The 16,929-nt window shown below is 55.4% G+C and overlaps 2 protein-coding genes across 2 annotated transcripts in view; one reads left to right on the forward strand and one right to left on the reverse strand.

Moving 5' to 3' along the window:
- Runx3 (RUNX family transcription factor 3) overlaps window positions 1-16,929 on the reverse strand; it is a 65,367-nt gene that overhangs the window by 24,144 nt on the left and 24,294 nt on the right. The window contains exons 2-3 of the mRNA XM_004657504.2: window positions 2,566-2,828; window positions 498-654 (exon numbers count right to left, since the gene is read on the reverse strand). Coding sequence (XP_004657561.1) covers window positions 498-654; window positions 2,566-2,828 — 420 coding nt within the window. The remainder of the gene's footprint in view (window positions 1-497; window positions 655-2,565; window positions 2,829-16,929) is intronic.
- Window positions 3,666-5,541, forward strand: LOC123460782. The gene is made up of 2 exons (XM_045150095.1): window positions 3,666-4,124; window positions 4,344-5,541. Exons 1-2 carry the CDS (start codon window positions 3,942-3,944, stop codon window positions 4,779-4,781), a joined length of 621 nt encoding a protein of 206 aa, XP_045006030.1. The 5' UTR covers window positions 3,666-3,941; the 3' UTR covers window positions 4,782-5,541.

Below are 16,929 nucleotides of genomic sequence, written 5' to 3' on the forward strand. Positions count from 1 at the left end.
TATCCTTCCCAGCATTCAAAGTCCTACACTGCACTCGGTTCTCTAAGAAACCACATTAGGGTTCAAAGCATTGGGGAAACTACACCCTGGGGAGATCGCAGCGGGAGAGCCACCGCCCTTCTGCTCTCGCCCTCTCGGGAGACCGGCTGGGAAGCCTGGACCTCACTGACCAAGGGCCTGTCCTCCGAGCCCCTAGCCAAAACACCTTCTAAGCATCCCCCTTTTTTTTGTGAGAACAGGGGTGCTAAAAGAGAAAGAGGGCCCCACCAGAGGCTTCAGGAGTTCATAAACCCCGGAACCTGGGAGAAAACTGTGCCCTTTTCTGGTAAGGGACCACAAACATATTCACATCCTCAAAGGAGTGTCTAATACCTAAGGCCATTTCAAAGTCGGACCTGCAGGCCTGTCTCTGGGGCTCCCGCTGAGACCCCTAAGTTCTCATTCAGTTTCCTACCTCCCCCCCCCCCACTGCCACCTCCAGAGTCCCTCCTGCTCACCTCGTCCACTGCGGCCCACAAAGCGAAGGTCGTTGAATCTGGCCACCTGGTTCTTCATGACCGCGGAGGCGTTGCGCAGCTCAGCTGAGTAGTTCTCGTCGTTACCGGCCATCACGGTCACCACCGTTCCATCTGGCACATCCCCCAGTGCCACCACCTGAGGACAAGGGCAGGAGGAAAGGCGACTTAGAGAGGCAAGGGAAAGCCAGGCAGGAGGAGAGAGGCTCGGCCCAGGAACTCCCTTAGGTCCCAGGCGCACTGCGGATTTCTCAAACCAGGGAGGGAAAGAGAGGTTTGACAACCGTTCACGCCCTCCCCCAATACAACAGAACCAAAAGGACGAAATCCCTACAAATCCTTGATCGGTGGGCTCACCCAAGCTTCCAAGAAGTCACCCTTTCTTATTAGTCAAACCTAAGCAAGAACTGTCAATCACAATGGTCACTAAGGGGGGGGGGGCGCTGGCAGACCTCTGCTGTTTTCTGCTTGAGCAAAAGAAGACTCAACGAGTCCCTAGCTGCCCAGTTTATAAGCAAAAAGTGAATAATGATAACAGGACTGCTTCCGGCGCTCCGGTCAAGCAAGAGCGGTTTGGGGCATGAAATTTGGCTTTGCAGAGTGTCCCAGGCCCAGTTTATGGGCTCCAGCCAGACCTGAATTCGTTATGCAGAAAAATGAAAAAATGCAAAACAAACTGCTGTTTTGCAAGGGGGTGCAGAAAACCCCTATAAAAGGGGGTGGCTTTTGATAACCAAAGGATGCACCTGCCAAGAATTGTTGGATGAGTAGAGAGGCCTTCCTAGTCACCCCCACCCTCATCCCAGGAGCAGCACCAAGATGCAGATGCCACTGAAAAGGAACCAGACACAGAGTCACAATCATTTAAACGTGGCTGCCGCGTGCAGGGCCTGGGGATCCAGATGGTGAAAATTTCAAGGAGAAAATGTTTGGGGTCTGATTAAAAAGGCCAGATTTCCTGTCAACATCCTGTCTTCTTTTAATTTCAAAGATTCCTTTTAAGCTCCAAGTGACAGTAAAACCTCCGATCTGACGATTACACTCACTCGGGCCTCCTCCCCCACCTCACGGGAGATTTCCCCCGCTGGTATTTTAAGATGTCACCTGGGAGACCTCAAAGAGCCACTCGTTCGTCTCTTTCTTCCTTCCTTTCTCTCTCTCTCTCTCTCTCTCTTTCTTTCTTTCTTTCTTTCTTCTCCTCTTTCTCCCTCCCCCCCTCTTTCTTTCATTTGAAGTCGTCTTAATAGGAGCAAGGAGGGCCTCAGCTGCCAGCAGCCAGCGTTTCTAGCTACCTAGAGCACCACCCCATCCTCTGGCCCTTTCTCGCGGCAGCTGCGAGAGGTTTAGGGGAAAACCGAGGCGTTTTCGTTTCATCTCGCTGCCCCCTTTAAAAAAAAAATGAAAATGAAACAGTCGCCCTTACTTTTTGACATAATTTAAAAAATTCTTTGAATGACTGGGGGCTACCAGAGGTGAAGTGACCTCTCCCCCCAAAATCTCGGCCTGTCATTCGGGATGCAGAATGTGTGGGAGACAAGCCTGTAGGGTGCGATGCCTGCGATCTTGGCCTACGGGTGGCCCGGTGCAAAATTCTCAGACGCCCGTGATGGAGGGTGTGAGCAGGAAGTGTGAGTATCAGCGGCAGCGGCGGAGAAGTGCCTGCGGTGAAGGCCAGGCCCTCTTCACCCTCCGCACCCCACCGCGGAGTGTCCTCTCCTACTACCCGCGATCCGCTTCCCGGTGGCCGCTTGGGCTGTGCTCGAGGGATCTGGATTAGGGGGCGCGGGACCCCATGCGCTATTTTCTGCATTCTCTTACTCTGGTTTCCATGACATGCCAGGTGCCACGGGCACAGTCCCTCCAAGTGCATCCCAAAGAGGGATGGGCCAAGTCCCCGCTGTCCAACGCTCACCGGCTCAAGGACTTGACCCTCCTCCCCTCCGGCTCCTCCCCGGGGCCTCGGCTCCCGCAGCTGGGATGCCAGGAGTCTCCGGGTCCCCCTCCCCCGTCTCTTGGGACCACCATCCCCCGGGGCCCCTTGGTCGCTCACCTTGAAGGCGACGGGCAGCGTCTTGTTGCAGCGCCAGTGCGAGGGCAGCACGGAGCAGAGGAAGTTGGGGCTGTCGGTGCGCACGAGCTCGCCCGCGTGGTCCGCCAGCACGTCCACCATCGAGCGCACCTCGGGCCGGGCGCGTCCTCCGGGCCCCGCGGCCGCCTGCGCGCTCAGCGCGCCGCTGTTCTCGCCCATCTTGCCGCCGCCGCCGCAGGGGAAGGCCGTGGAGGGAGGTGTGAAGCGGCGGCTGGTGCTCGGGTCTACGGGAATACGCATAACGCGGCCGTCAGGGCGCGCGCGGCGGCGGCGGCGGCGCGGCTTCCCCGGGAAGGGACGGCCGAGGAGCCGCCGCGAGAAGCGGGAAGCGGGAAGGTGGCGGCGCGCGGGGCCCCGGCTGGAGGGGGCCTCGGCGGGTGGGTGGGGAGGAGGGGGCGGCACCGGGGACGATCCCTGCCGCCCCGACGGTCGGCCCGCTCCGTTAGTCCCGCATCCCGCGTGCAACGCGTCCCCGCTGCCCGGGCCGCGCGCGGGCTGTGTCACCGCCGCCGCCGCCGCCGCCTCCTCCCCGCACCGACTCGGCGGCCCCGGCCCCGGAGCAAATCCTAGAGAATCGAGTGGCGGCGCCGCGGCCGCCCGCGCGGGGTTAGTACCCGGGGGCCCGCGGGGCGGGGCCGCCCGGGCGACGGACGCGTGGCGCAGCCAATCCGAGTCCCCGTCGCGGGCCCCCGCGGCGTTGGCTTGGGGAGGCGCGGCCCTCGCGGAGGAGGAGGAGGAGGGGCGCCGGGCCCCGCCCCGCCCCGTCCCGCCGGGGACGCCCGCGTCCAAGGTAAACCCACCCCCCGCACACCCCAATCCCGACCCCCCAGCGGGAGAGCCACGGTGCCCCGGAGTTGGGAGCAGCTGCGGCTGGGGGACAGAAATGGGTTCCGACCGTCCCCGGCCGCGTGGAAGTTCTTCCTGACCACATCGCACATCGGCTCGCCTTTCCGCGGGCTTCCCCACAGCTCCGGCCACCGCAGCGGTGGGGTGGGGTGGGGTGAGGGGAAAAGGGGAGCTGCACCCGCATCGGGACGCCGCAGGGGTCCGGGGCTGGTGACACCCTCGTCACCTCTGCCGAGCAGATCGAGCAGATCGTTTAGACCCTAGAGCCTCCGTGGCACCCGGGATGCCACGGGCCCAAGCCGGCGGCCCGCCTCTGCAGCTCCAGAACCCGCACCACCTCGGGCCCGGCCTCACGGTGGCCTCGGTGCCAATCTAGGGGCAAGACCAAAGCGGATCCTCCGCGGGTCTGCATTCGCCTGGGGGCCGGCCACCCGTTGCCGCGCGCTCAGAGCAAGTTCCAGGACGGCGCAGGCCTCGAGGCGTCGTGCTCCATGGCCGCAGCCCGTGGCTCTTGGCAAAAACACGGCCTGCAACACGCGTGCGTTCCGGAGCCCTTTCCTGCACGCGTGCACACCACCGTCCGGCAGCGTGGAAGTGGACGCGGGACTGAGGCAGGAAGGAAGCTGCGCAGAGGCTGCGAATCTAAGGGTCCCAGCTTCCAGAGGAGCAGGGGGGTGAGTATGGGGGGGAAGGTTTCTTTCCAAACCCTGTGGATGGACAGTGGTTGTCGCGGGGAAAGGGGCGCATCTTCTTCGGTTCATGCGCTCGGGCCACAGCTCTGTTGGAGGCCTTGCAGGTTCCCTGGCCAGGGGTCTCCGTGTCCATTCAGGCCGCGTGGCCCGGCCTCTCCCGGCCATCTCTGCCAACAACTCTTCCCCTCTCCCGTCTCCTAGGCCGGGTGGATGGACGTAGAGACGGGCGACTCGGGCTACACAGCGAGCAGGAGAACCCGAGAGATCAAGCCCCTATTCGCTGGGAATGACATCCCGGACGGGCTCGCTTGGGCGAACGAATGCCTGGGAATCCCTCGGAGCTTTGCAGATTCAGCTGGATTTTCGTTGCCTCCGGCACTGGACAGAAGTGCGACGGCCGATTTCAAGCCCTGTGAGCTGAGCAGTCCAGGATCCGATGGCTATGGCAAGACTGTGTTCTGGATCCGACCTCTGCCCAGTTCATGCCGTTTCGAAGTGGTCAAACGAAATCAGCCCCCTACCCGCACCCCAGTGCGCCACAGCAGGAAGGTCTCGGACCCAGCCTCGACCACAGGGAAGGCTGGTCCATGGCCCCCTCTCTGGGCCGCACGCTTGGTCCTCGGGCCACGAGGGAAGTAAGAACGGGCGAGGGTCCCTTACAGGGCTATGCCTCCGAGTGGTTTATTCCTTGGCACTGGCCCTAGGAAGGTCTGGCATGAGCCGCAGGTCTAGCCAGGCGAGGGACCTAGGTTTTGTTGTGACCTCTGGGTGCTTCGCGGGAAAGGCTCACGGACCCCTTCCAGGTAGGGCCCGTGCTGGGACAGGCCACCGTGCTGCCCTCCAGAGGCTTCAGGGCCCAGCTATGACCTGCTGTTTTTAGGGTCTGCAAATTCGATTTATCGGTTTGCACCCACTCCTTTTACCTGTTCCCACGCCTAATTTTTCCCTCTCACCCTAAGGGGAATCCACAAACTGTTTCCAGAGAATGGGAATTTTGAAGTCGCTGCGTCTGGCCCCAGGCTCTATATGGGCACCAGAACCAAGGGACCAGTTGGTGGCGCTTGGTCCCTAGCTGGAGGTCCTGGGGCCGCTGGGCCACCCTGGCAGGAGCAGTGGCAGGAACCATCGCTAGTTGGCGCCTGCGCCCTGCCTGGGCGTGGAGTTGCCCAGCCAGGCTCAGGGCACAGATGTGCGCCAGCTGTGGCCCCGATGCTAGTGAACCACCTCGGAAGAGCTGTTTTCTGGACAGAGTGCGGGAGGGATTCCTCGTCATCTATACGGACAAACGGATAACATGGTTTCAGCTCCCCCACCCCCACCCGCTCTGACGGCTGGTCCCTCTGCCCTGCCACCAGCTGAGCTCTCTCCGGGCCAAAAATATACCTGACCTCTCTCCCCAGCCTGGCGTCTTCTATTCTAAGGGTCGAGCCTCAGGGACAGACTTTTTCTCCTTAATTTTGAGGTAGTACCCACTTAGCTTCTTTTCTGCTCTGGGAATCACACACCAAGGCTCTTCTTTGGTTTTTCCATTGTCATACCTTATGGAAGCTTCAGCGGCTGACCAGGGACACGCCACACCCTCTTCCCTGTCCATTATGCATGCTCAGCCACCTCCTCTCATTGGGCCCATGGGTGGGTAACAGCCTGGCTTCTCTCAAATGCTCTTATTTAATAGCGACCCGTTCTTATGTCCTTGGCCAGGCCAGGAGGCAGAGGTCAGGGTCACCCTTCTCTCCCCACTCCCACCTGTAGCACCCAGCCCAGAGCTGGGTAAATCAGACCAGCCCGAGGCTCATGCAGCGAGCACCTCTGCTGAGGGGATCCCCATGTAGGAGAGTGCCCTAGTGCGTTCTTGGCAGTGAGTTGCTTCCCCTGTCTCCGGAAAGGCCAGAGAGCCACCAGGGTGGGGCTGGGTCTAATTCTTTGGGAGTCACCTGTGGGGAGGCAGGCTCCCCAGTCTCCCTCAGGTGAGAGGGCAGGTGTGTTCTGGAACACCTGCTAAGAAGGTTGAGAGCTAGGATCTGCCATCCACTGCTGAGTGTGTCTCCACCACCACTCTGGTACCGAGGCTTCAAACCTCCCTGAGCGTGACTCATTTGCTCAGTGCAGGTGAGAGCCCTGCACCTGGGATGGTATGTAAGGTGCTTAGCACAGGCCCTGGGCTGAGGGGTGTGTGTGTGCGCCATCCATGTCCCCCCCCCCCCCGCTATTGTTAAGGATATAAGTGAGCTGGAGATGTGGCTCAGCTGATAGTGTTTGCCTAGCATGCATGAGGCCCTGGGTTTGATCCCCGATGGCACTCACCTATATTGCTAGCACTTGGGAGGTGGAGACAGGAGAATCAGAAGTCGAAGATCATCCTCAGACTGGGCTACCATGAGATCCTATCTCAAAAAAAAAAAAAAAAAAAATTGGGAAGGCCCTTTACTCTTTGTTGGGGTCCTTTGGCAAACTCCTGCCTTTCTGTAAGCCTCACGCCCCCTGACTGTGAACTGTCCAGTTCTCACTCACTTAGCCAGGACTTAGAGCCCAGGCTATGGCCAGCCACCCCTCCCCATTCTGGCCTAGGGGCTGCCTTGCATAGTGTGGGACCTGTCTCCTGGCAGAGCTTCGGAGGGTCACCCGCAACCATCAAGATCTCCCAGACCCTCGCTACTGCCGTATTAAACAACAACTGTGCCTACATAGACACCAGCCCATTCCCCTCCCACTCACAGAGGTGTCCGTTGTGGCGTCCTTGTTACCAGCAGTCCAGACCAGTGACAAGAGCAAAACACTCTCACAGAAAGGAATGTCGCCAGCCTGGCCTCACACACCCGTCCCTAGAGACCCACAGAACCCAAAAGGGACTCTCCTGTCCCTCTCTGAGCCTCAGTTTCTTCTTCTATCAAGGGAAGTCTGTAACTTTCCAGTCACACAAGGAGGATTAGAGATTCCTGCTGGGAAGCGAGAGGTGGGGCATTGGGTCTAGGATTACAGAGAGAGAAAAAGGAAGGGAGTAGGGCTAAGTAAACCAGAACTCTGTATCCCCATTTCAGACATGTATAGTTACATGTCTGATTTATGATGTCTAAGTACAAAATACGCTATGGAAACATACCTGTATGTATGTACCAAAATGGTGAGAACCAGTCATGAAAGGTAGTGATTAAGTTGAGAGGTGGTCTCTCCAGCAAGATGGAGGCCTCTACCTCAGAGAACCCTCCCTCCTGAGCATCCTCTATGGAAGGTTCCAGAGCCACTAGAAGGACAGATAGGCTTTTCTAATTTGTGTTTGTATAGGGACAGACTTGGAGGGAGGGAGGGAGCAGGTGTGTCTGGGACACTACCAGTGTCTGTGACTTTCACATTCCTCACAGCTGATTACATAGCTGGCACCACCAAGGTGCCAGGGCTTTGTGCAGATGTGACTGGCAGCAGTCCCCAGCAGAGGTGCTCTGCCCAGTCCAACAAAGGAATGTGGCCCAAGGTCAGTCTGGGAGACCAGAGCCAGGCGAGGATCCTCATGGAAACCCAAGTACCTTGTGGTTACAAGTGCTCAGTTACAGTGACCCTGGGAAGGCTAGAGGCACAAAATCTATTAGGCAGCCATGGACTTGGAAATCTTCAGACCTTTCAAAGCTGGCTGGAAGGCAGATGGGGTCCAAGGCTGAGGTTCCCCTTTACAGTTCTCTTTAGGATCCCTGGAGCCCCCGGTTGGCTGATGGGAATACTGAAGCTGAGAAAGAGGGAGAGGCATGGCCTGGGCTGAGCTTGTGTCTCAGGGTGATCTCAGCACACAGCAGGGGCCAGGCTGCCCTCGGTGAGCTAGAGCTGTGGCAGATTGATGCCTACAGGCCTGGGGTTACCTACCAGCAGGGATGACAGCCCTTACCTGGCAGCTGAAGGGCCAGAGTGGGCTCTGTCCCCATCTAAAGAAGGAAGGCACTCTTCCAGCAATCATCTTTGCCAGCCGACTCCCCAGCCCCAGGTTTTCTCTGACTTCTTTGGGCACTTCCTGTACCCCTAGCACCCTCACTTTCTAGGGTACCAGATGGACCTCTCACTCCTATTCAGATGTAGATCAGCTCTGAGTGGGCATTGGGCTTTGGAGTTTGGGTGGGAGGAAAGGAAAGTGGTAGTGGGGGGAGAAGGAAAGGAGGGAGGGAAGGAGAGAGGGAGGGAGGGAAGGAGAGAGGGAGGGAGAGGCGCAGTGCCCACTCCCTCAATCTGAGCTGAGTATGCAACACCGGGCTCGATGGTGTGGGGGAGGGCTCTGTGTTATTTTTATTATTTTTACTTTTTGGCAGTGCTGGGATCGTACTCGGGGTATGCCGAGCAAGTGCCCTACCATGAGGCACGTTGACGCCACAGTGTGATGTCCCCTCAACTCCCTCCTACCTTCTCACTGATGCCCTGTATACACCCAGGAAGTGGTTGTAGCTGGAATTACTCAGTCCTTCTGCTAATGGCCCAATTCACACAGAACCACCTGTTGGGTGTGCACCCCGAGCTACCCTCCAAGGTGTCGCTCCTTCTTTTTTTTTTTTTTTTTTTTTTTTTGGTTTTTCGAGGTAGGGTCTCACTCTGGCTCCGGCTGACCTGGGATTCACTATGTAGTCTCAGGGTGGCCTCGAACTCTTGGAGATCCTCCTACCTCTGCCTCCCGAGTGCTGGGATTAAAGGCGTGCGCCACCACGCCTGGCTTCCCCTCAGGGTTAGGTAACCCGTGCTCCTGGAGTGGGGGGACCCCAGATTCTCCAGCTTCACCCATAGTGAGGTGTCGCTCATTCTCCTGTCCCTGGGCAGGTAGAGATTTCGTTCTTCCCCTCAGGGTTGGGCAACCTGTGCTCCTGGAGTGGAGGCACCCCAGATTCTGCAGCTCCACCCATAGTGATCCTGAGATAGACCCTTCCCCGGGCGCCATGGGGGCTTGGGCTCTGGAAGGACCCAGAAGGGCCCCTCTGAGTATCACCTGAAACTCACTCTGCACTGTATACGCTGGAAGCATTCTTCTAGGGTGGGCCACTTTCCAAGTGAGAAAACAGAAGCCCAGAGAGGCTAAAGAACTCGCCCAAAGTTGCACAGCTGGGCAACCACAGAGTTGGGATTCCCGCTAGGCAGCCTGCCTGCAGAGCCCATGCTCCTGACCACTGCTAGTCCTGTGGACCGGAGTAGTGGTGAGGCAGTGTTAGGAACCCTGAGCACGCTTCAGCGTTTCACTGTCACCCACTGGGCTCTGAGACACCACACGGCAGCACTGAGGCCTGGGGAGGATAAGCGTTTCACTCAAGGTCACAGCTTGGGCTTGGGCAGAATCTAGACCCCCTCTTACCACCGCCTCCCCTCCCCCCCCGCCTTCCTGGCAATTGTAAACCCTCCTGTCTCTTATGCCCACCCAGCAGGTCCTGGACCCACTGGGTCCCATTAGGGATTTTCCACCTTTGCAAAAAGGTCCTAATGACTGTCAGCCCTTGTGAAGCCTTAATTAATCTCAGAGGCCTATGGCTTGGAGGAGCCGGCCTTGGCCTTCCGAGGCTGAAGATGACGGCTCCATTTATGTGGTGGAGGAGGAACGCCTCAGACATTCCTGCCAGCAATAAAAGCCACATGGCTTTCCAGCCTCGCCCTTGGAAAAGAAAAAAAGCACAGCCCTCTGCGGAAAGAAATCAACTATGTACTGTATGCATGGCATGAGATAAAAACGGGGCATTACGAGGTGGAGAACAGTCAGGCTTCTATGCAGTCTCCGCGGCCACCGCGAGTGGCAGCGCCCAGCGGTCACCATCCTCGCCACAGCCCTGGGGAGCAGGGCTGGCCTTGGCCCCAATGCCGGCTTGTTCACCGTGAAGAAGGAACCTCAGCCCCTCCACCTGGGCTGGACTTGAGCCCTCCAGCTGTCCCTGTGGCCATGCCAGCTCCCCAGCATGTGACCTGCGCAATGTCACAGTGCCCGGCTGTCAGGAAGGGCCCGGGCTTGGTGGATGGATTCTGTTGCCGTGACTCTGAAATTCTTAATACTCGTTGAACAAGGACCTACCTTTTAATTTTGCACGGAGGTCCCCAAATTATGTGGCCAGTTGTGACCACAGGTCCTCCCCCTACCCCCACACACAGGCCAATTGCCATGTCTCTCTGGATGTCTGCCCATGCCAAAGTCTGGGTGAGGGGTGGTATTGCCTGAGCACACATTACCCATTGTGCTTATGTTAGCTCAAATGAACTTCAAAACAACTATGTAAGCTGGGCAGATTAGGAAACTGAGGCTCAGAGAAGCACCTATGTGTCGAGGAAGCCTGGTTTTGAACTTGGGTCCTGTGGACTCCCAAGTGAGTGCTCTTAAGCACTGGGTTCTGCAGGATTCGGTCTCACCACGCAGGGTGGTGATGTATACAATCAGGCTCTTCCATTCCCAAGTAACAGAGGATACACCCGAGGCCTAGAAGTGGTGGTGGTCAGGGTCACACACAGTCAGTGGGCAGCAGCGGAGAACACGAGTGGGCCCGGGCAGGCATTCACAAGGCTGAGGTGGGGGCTGCTTCCGCAGCTGTTTGTGAGTCACAGTCTGAGGTGGGCTGTCACCAGAGCACCGCCCCTCCCATTTTAATTACCCAGGACTCCTCCTTCCTGTCTTCTCCCATTCTTTCAGTTTCTTTCTGCCATTCTGTTCTCATTGGCTGGAAAGCTGTGGCACCCTGAAAAACTCAAAGGGGTCCAAATTACCTGTGAATCTTAGAAAGCTGGGTGTGAACGGAGCACAAAGACTGTCCCATGGGGACTGGGCCTGAGGCTCTGTAGTCCTGGCTGCCAGCTGGGTGGGGGGAGCCCTTCCTTCCTTCCTTCCTTCCTTCCTTCCTTCTTCCCTTCCTTCCTTCTTCCTTCCTTTCTTCATCCCTTCCTCCCTCCTTCCCTCCCTCCCTCCCTTCCTTCCTTCCTTCATCCCTTCCTCCTTCCTTCCTTCCCTCCCTCCCTCCCTCCCTCCCTTCCTTCTTTCCTTCCTTCCTTCATCCCTTCCTCCCTCCTTCCCTCCCTCCTTTCTTTTCCTTCTCCTCCTCTTCCTCCTCTTCTTCTTCTTTCTTTTGTGGTAGGGTCTCACTCTAGCACATGCTGACCTGGCACTCACTCTATTGCTCTAGGCTGGCCTCAAACTCACAGCAATCCTCCTACCTCTGCCCCTTGAGTGCCGGGATTAAAGGCGTGTGACACCCACCAATGCCAGGCCCAGGGGAGCCATTTCTATAGTCCTGTTGGGTGAATGGAGGCAGTGGACCCCTTTAGGCCTTGGACACCTCTTCAGCCAGGCATCCTGCTTCATCCCCAAGAGACCTGCAGACAGCCTTCTAGAACTCCGTATCCATCTACACAGATCTGCTCATCTCTTACCCTACAGCTGGGGAGGCTAACGCCCAGGAAAGACAAGGGAATTGTTCCAATTGGTGGTGGTAGAGGCTGGACCTGGCTTGGGGCTCTCGACGCTGGCCTGCATGCTTACAGCCCTGCCTGCCTTGTCTTACTGATCCAACACTGGCCTGTCAGAAGCCCTAAGTTCCCAGGCCTGACTCACAGCCACACATCCCTGAAAGGTGTCCCCTGCTATAGCCTGACTGCCCCCCCCCCCAGTTAATTTGTTATTAAGTTCCTCCTCACTGGGGTGTAGCGGCGGGTGAGGCCTTTAGGGAAGGGATTATGTGACAGCGAGCTTGTGTTGCACAGGTGGGCTGGTGCCTTTTGAAAGGCCAGGGGAGGGACTGGAGAGATGGCCTGAAGGAGCCAGAGACCACCTGAATTCGGTTGCCCAGCACCCATGTAAACATCTGAGTGTGACCATATGTCCACAACCCCAGTTCTGTGGGGCACAGAGACCAGAGAATCACTGGGACTCACAAGAACTGGCAAGCTCTGGGATCAGCGGAGAGACTCGTCTCAAGGGAACACACGGTGAGCAATGGAGCGGGACACCGGATGTTTCTCCTCGGGTCTCTGCGTGCAAGTGCATGGGTGTGCACACCTGCACACACCTGTGCATACACTCCAACCACACATGTTACCCTTGCACACTAGCAAGAACGAAGAACAAAGGATCCAGGGAGGCAGGTGAAGTTCTTCCCGCCCTTCCACTTGCTGCCATGTGAGGACACAAGATCTGTCCCCTCAGAATGCAGAGAATGGCTGCCATCTTGGAAGCAGAGAGACCCAGGCCCTCCCAGGGCCACCACCATGGTGCCTTGATATTGGACTTGCCAGCTCCACAGCAGGGAGGCATAATTTCCTACCACCTAGGAGTGACCTGGCTCAGGCATTCTACCACAGCAATAGGAGCAAGCCGGCCTAGAGAGCCATGTACACCCCCTTTACCCCCATTAGCACCAGCAGCCCATGTTTCTAGAATAAGGGTCCCGCCCTGAGGTTGCGCTGTGGCTGAGAGTGGGCCGGGTGGGTGGTGGACGCTGTGTGGGAAAAGGCAGTGTCGAGAATCAAGGGCGAGAGCTCTCCGCATGGGCGGTATTCACGAAGGTATTCATTTATTCTAGAGAGTGAGCGCAAGTGTCGGATAGGGCAGGAGGCTGAGCCAAGTATGAGAGTCCGTCCGGGGCAGGGTCCCTTAAAGGGTTGCTGAGCAGATGAGAGAGTCTGGCTCCCCAAACTCCACCCTGACCCAGCTGTGAGTTGCAGCCCAGCACCTCCATTTCCAGCTGGCTCCTCATCTGTGACATGAGGGGAGCAGCTCATCCTCCTCTCCTCTCCTCTTCTCACCAGCTCACACCCCCAGGGCTGGCCTTGTACTTGGCCCAAGCTCCTGTCCTTCCAAGTAGGAAATGGTACGCAAAGCACACGGTCATGCTAGAGCGGCTGCGTCAGGAGGTGGTCCCCACGAAAGTGCAGGGGACGGGGAGGGGGATGAGAAAGGGACTCTGGCGGCAGTCCCAGGGTCTACCCTTGTTTTAGCTTTCAAAGTCAGGGGTAGGTATATATTCTTTCAATAACACTCATATTTTACATACTTCTGCGCTTCTGTTGTACAGAAACCATTTCAGAATAATCTTTTTTTCTCTCAGTCTTTTCAGAATAATCTTTCTAATATTTTTTTCATTTATTTAACAGAGATTAGATAGATAAACAGATAAGAGAAAAGAATGAGACACTAGGGCCTCCTGCCACTGCAAACAAACTCCAGACACATACGCCACTTTGTGGGTCTGGTGGTATATGGTATACCTGGGAATTGAATCTGGCCCATTAGGCTTTATAAAGCAAGTGCCTTTAACCACTGAGCCATCTCTCCAGCCCTAAACATATTTCAAGGAAAGTAAAAGATTAAAAAAAAAAAAAGCCGGGCATAGTGGCGCATGCCTTTAGTCCCAGCACTCGGGAGGCAGAGGTAGAAGGATCTCCATGAGTTCAGAGCTACCCTGAGACTACATAGTGAATTCCAGGTCAGCCTGGGCTAGGGTGAGACCCCACCTCAAAAAAAGCAAACAAAAAAATTAAGGCAAAGCATGCTGGCACACCCCTGTAATTCTAACACTTGGGAAGTGGAGGTAGGAGGATCAGAAGTTCAAAGTTTGTTTTGCAGAATGGCATTGGTCACAAGGACACCATATGTCAAATATATGACCTTGGATCATGTATGTGTACCATTGAACATATTCTAGAAGATTCTGAACTCAACCCATGCCCCTCTTTGCTTTAGCTGGAATTTGAACTAGGTGGTATTCACTTCTAACACTTCTCCATAATGCTCAGAGCATGTCAGTGCAAGCTTTTATCTGACAGTCATTTCTTTTGTTGTATTTTTGAGGTAGGGTCTCACTCTAGCCAAGGCTGACCTGGAATTCACTATGTAGTCTCAGGTGGCTTCGAAGTCATGGTGATCTTCCTCCCTCTGTCTCGAGTGCTGGGATTAAAGGCGTGCGCCACCACACCTTGTTGTGATTTTTTAAATACTGTCACATCTTCTCTAAATGTGCTTGTTCCAACTTGGAAATACCCTCTGTAATAAGGTGCATTCATTTTACCACATAAGTTGTTACCAGGTTAGAGCCTTAATTTTTAAAAATTAATTATTTATTCATATAAGAGAGTTAGTGAACATGGGTGTGCCAGGGCTACCTGCCACTACAAACCAACTCCAGACACATTTGCCACTTTGTTCATGTGGCTCTACATGGGTATTGGGGAATCAAAACCAGGCCCATCTGGCTTTGCAAGCCAGCGCCCTTAACTGCTGAGCCATTTCCCCAGCCTGAGTACTGATTTTTTTTTTTTTTTCCAAGGTAGGGTCTCACTTTAGCCTAGGCTGACATAGAATTCACTATGTAATCTCAGACTGGCCTTGAGCTCACAGTGATCCTCCTACGTTGGCCTCCCAAGTGCTGGGATTAAAGGTGTATACCACCATGCCAGGACTGAGCCTTGTTTTTTTTTTTTTTTTTTAAGCTTAAAAAAATTTTATTTAAGGCTGGGGAAATGGCTTAGTGGTTAAGGTGTTTACCCAGAAAGCCACCCTGAGACTACAGAGTGAATTCCAGGTCACCCTGGGCTAGAGTGAGACCCTGCCTCAAAAAAAGCAAAACAATGGGCTGGAGAGATGGCTTAGCGGTTAAGCGCTTGCCTGTGAAGCCTAAGGACCCTGGTTCGAGGCTGGGTTCCCCAGGACACATGTTAGCCAGATGCACAAGGGGGCGCATGCGTCTGGAGTTCGTTTGCAGTGGCTGGAGGTCCTGGCGTGCTCATTCTCTCTCGCTCTCTATCTGCCTCTTTCTCTCTCTGTCACTCTCAAATAAATAAATTAAAATCTTAAAAAAAAAAGCAAGTGGGGGAGGGAGGGTATTACCATGGGATATTTTTTATAATCATGGAAAATGTTAATAAAAATTGTGAAATGAAAAAAATAATAAAATAAAAATTAAATTAAATTTAAAAAAAAAGCAAAACAAAATTTGGGGGGAAAAAGTTCAAAGTGGATTTGAGGCCAGCCTGGGCTACATGAGACCCTGTCTCAAAATACCAAGTAAAAAAGAAAGAAAGAAAGAAAAAGAAAGAAAGCATTCTGCCTCTAAATCTTTGGAGAAAAGGGCAAAATTGCTTACATTACAATAGAGTCATACAACCGTCCATGGTGCATAAAAACTGGAGTGTATGTATTCATTCATTCATTCATTTTTTTTTTTTTTTTGAGGTAGAGCCTCGCTCTAGCCCAGGCTGACCTGGAATTCACTGTGGAGTCTCAGGGCGGCCTCGAACTCACGGCAATCCTCCTACCTCTGCCTCCCAAGTGCTAGGATTAAAGGCATGCGCCACCACGCCCAGCGTTCGTTCTTTCTTTCTTTCTTAATACTTTGTTTTATATTTATTTATTTATCTGAGAGAGAGAATGGGCCCCCAGGGCCTCCAGCCACTGCAAATGAACTACAGACACATGAGCCACCTTGTACATCCGGCTTACGTAGATTCTGGGGAATCGAACCCGGGTCCCTAGGCTTAAGTGCCCCAACTGCCAAGCCACCTCTCAGCCCTCTATTTTTTTTTTTTAAATTTTTTTTTTCAGCCCTCTATTTTTATTTACGTCTTTATTTTGGTGCAGGAGGTGGAACCCTGGGACTTCATGTGTGTGGCCAGCTCTGTGCCCTGGAGGGAGTTCACACCCCTGGGTGCCATTTTATTCTCAGCCAGACTGGTTTCAGCTGCCTTGTCCCTCTCTCTACCAGTTAGATCTCAGCCATCTCAAGGTGGTGCTCCCACCCACCGGCATCTCCAGGGCTGAGCATGCTCCTGGCAACCTGCCACCAGCCCTCTCATGCCATGGGCCTCTGCAGGGCTGAGAGGAGCTGGGTTGAATCTGGGGATCCTGCCCGGGAGGATGGGGCTTGGAGGGGAACAGGACCCTTCCCTGTTGAAACTGTGCCCTCGTATCCTGGCCCTGTCTTCCCCAGCCATTTCCTTATGCTACGCTATGTTACGTCTGCATTCATCACAGGCGGAAACTGAGGCAAGCGGAGGCGAGAGACTGGTTCAAGTTTGCCCTTGGCCAGCTAAGTGTCGGAGCTGGGCCCAGACAAGCAGGACGGAGTTGAGGTCCGGCTACATAGTGGACCCCAGGAACAGAAGGCCAGCAGAGGTGGACAGTGGACTTCGGGGAAGAGGGGAAAGGGGAACAAGGTGTTGTGGGAGGGCTGCCGCTAGGCTTTGTCACCAAGTCTGTGGCTGCTGGGGACAGAGGTGCTGAGGATGTGGGCCGAGTGAACCCAGCCAGGCTTGTAAACTCTACCTGGCCATCCAGACCACGGCCTCTGACAGTAGGCACTCTTGTCATTTGCTGTCGACATGAGTTTCTCCTTGGTGGGAATTTAACCCCGTGTGTATCTCTGGCCGTCCCAGAGTGGTTCCACACACGTCCTCAGGTTCAAGGTCTCCTGCCCCTTCTGGGACCCTCACTCAGTCAGGGCCTTTAGCTAGGAGCTCCAGGGCTGTCCCCATGTCAACCTGAGAGCTATGTGTCCAGATGGGGAGAAAGGACAAGCTCGAGGAGGCGGGGGAGGCAGCGACATTAATGAGAACCTACTACGTGCTGGGGGTGGTGAGGACACAGCAGGGGGGGGCATAGCTGTGGGTGCTGTGATCCAGCTGGGAAGACAAAAGACCAAGGAACAGCTCCCAGGTTTGGTAGTGCCTTGGGACATGGCAGAGGCAGAGGGTCACAGGATGGACTGACAGTCCGGCGATGCGGAGTGGTGACCACCCATGCCTCAGTCGGGGCCGCCAGAGAGGGCCCCTTGGGGCTGGTGTCATCAGGCTGACTGAGGAGGAC

The sequence above is a fragment of the Jaculus jaculus genome, chromosome 5 (genome assembly GCF_020740685.1).
Source record: "Jaculus jaculus isolate mJacJac1 chromosome 5, mJacJac1.mat.Y.cur, whole genome shotgun sequence".
Lineage (NCBI taxonomy): Eukaryota > Metazoa > Chordata > Mammalia > Rodentia > Dipodidae > Jaculus > Jaculus jaculus.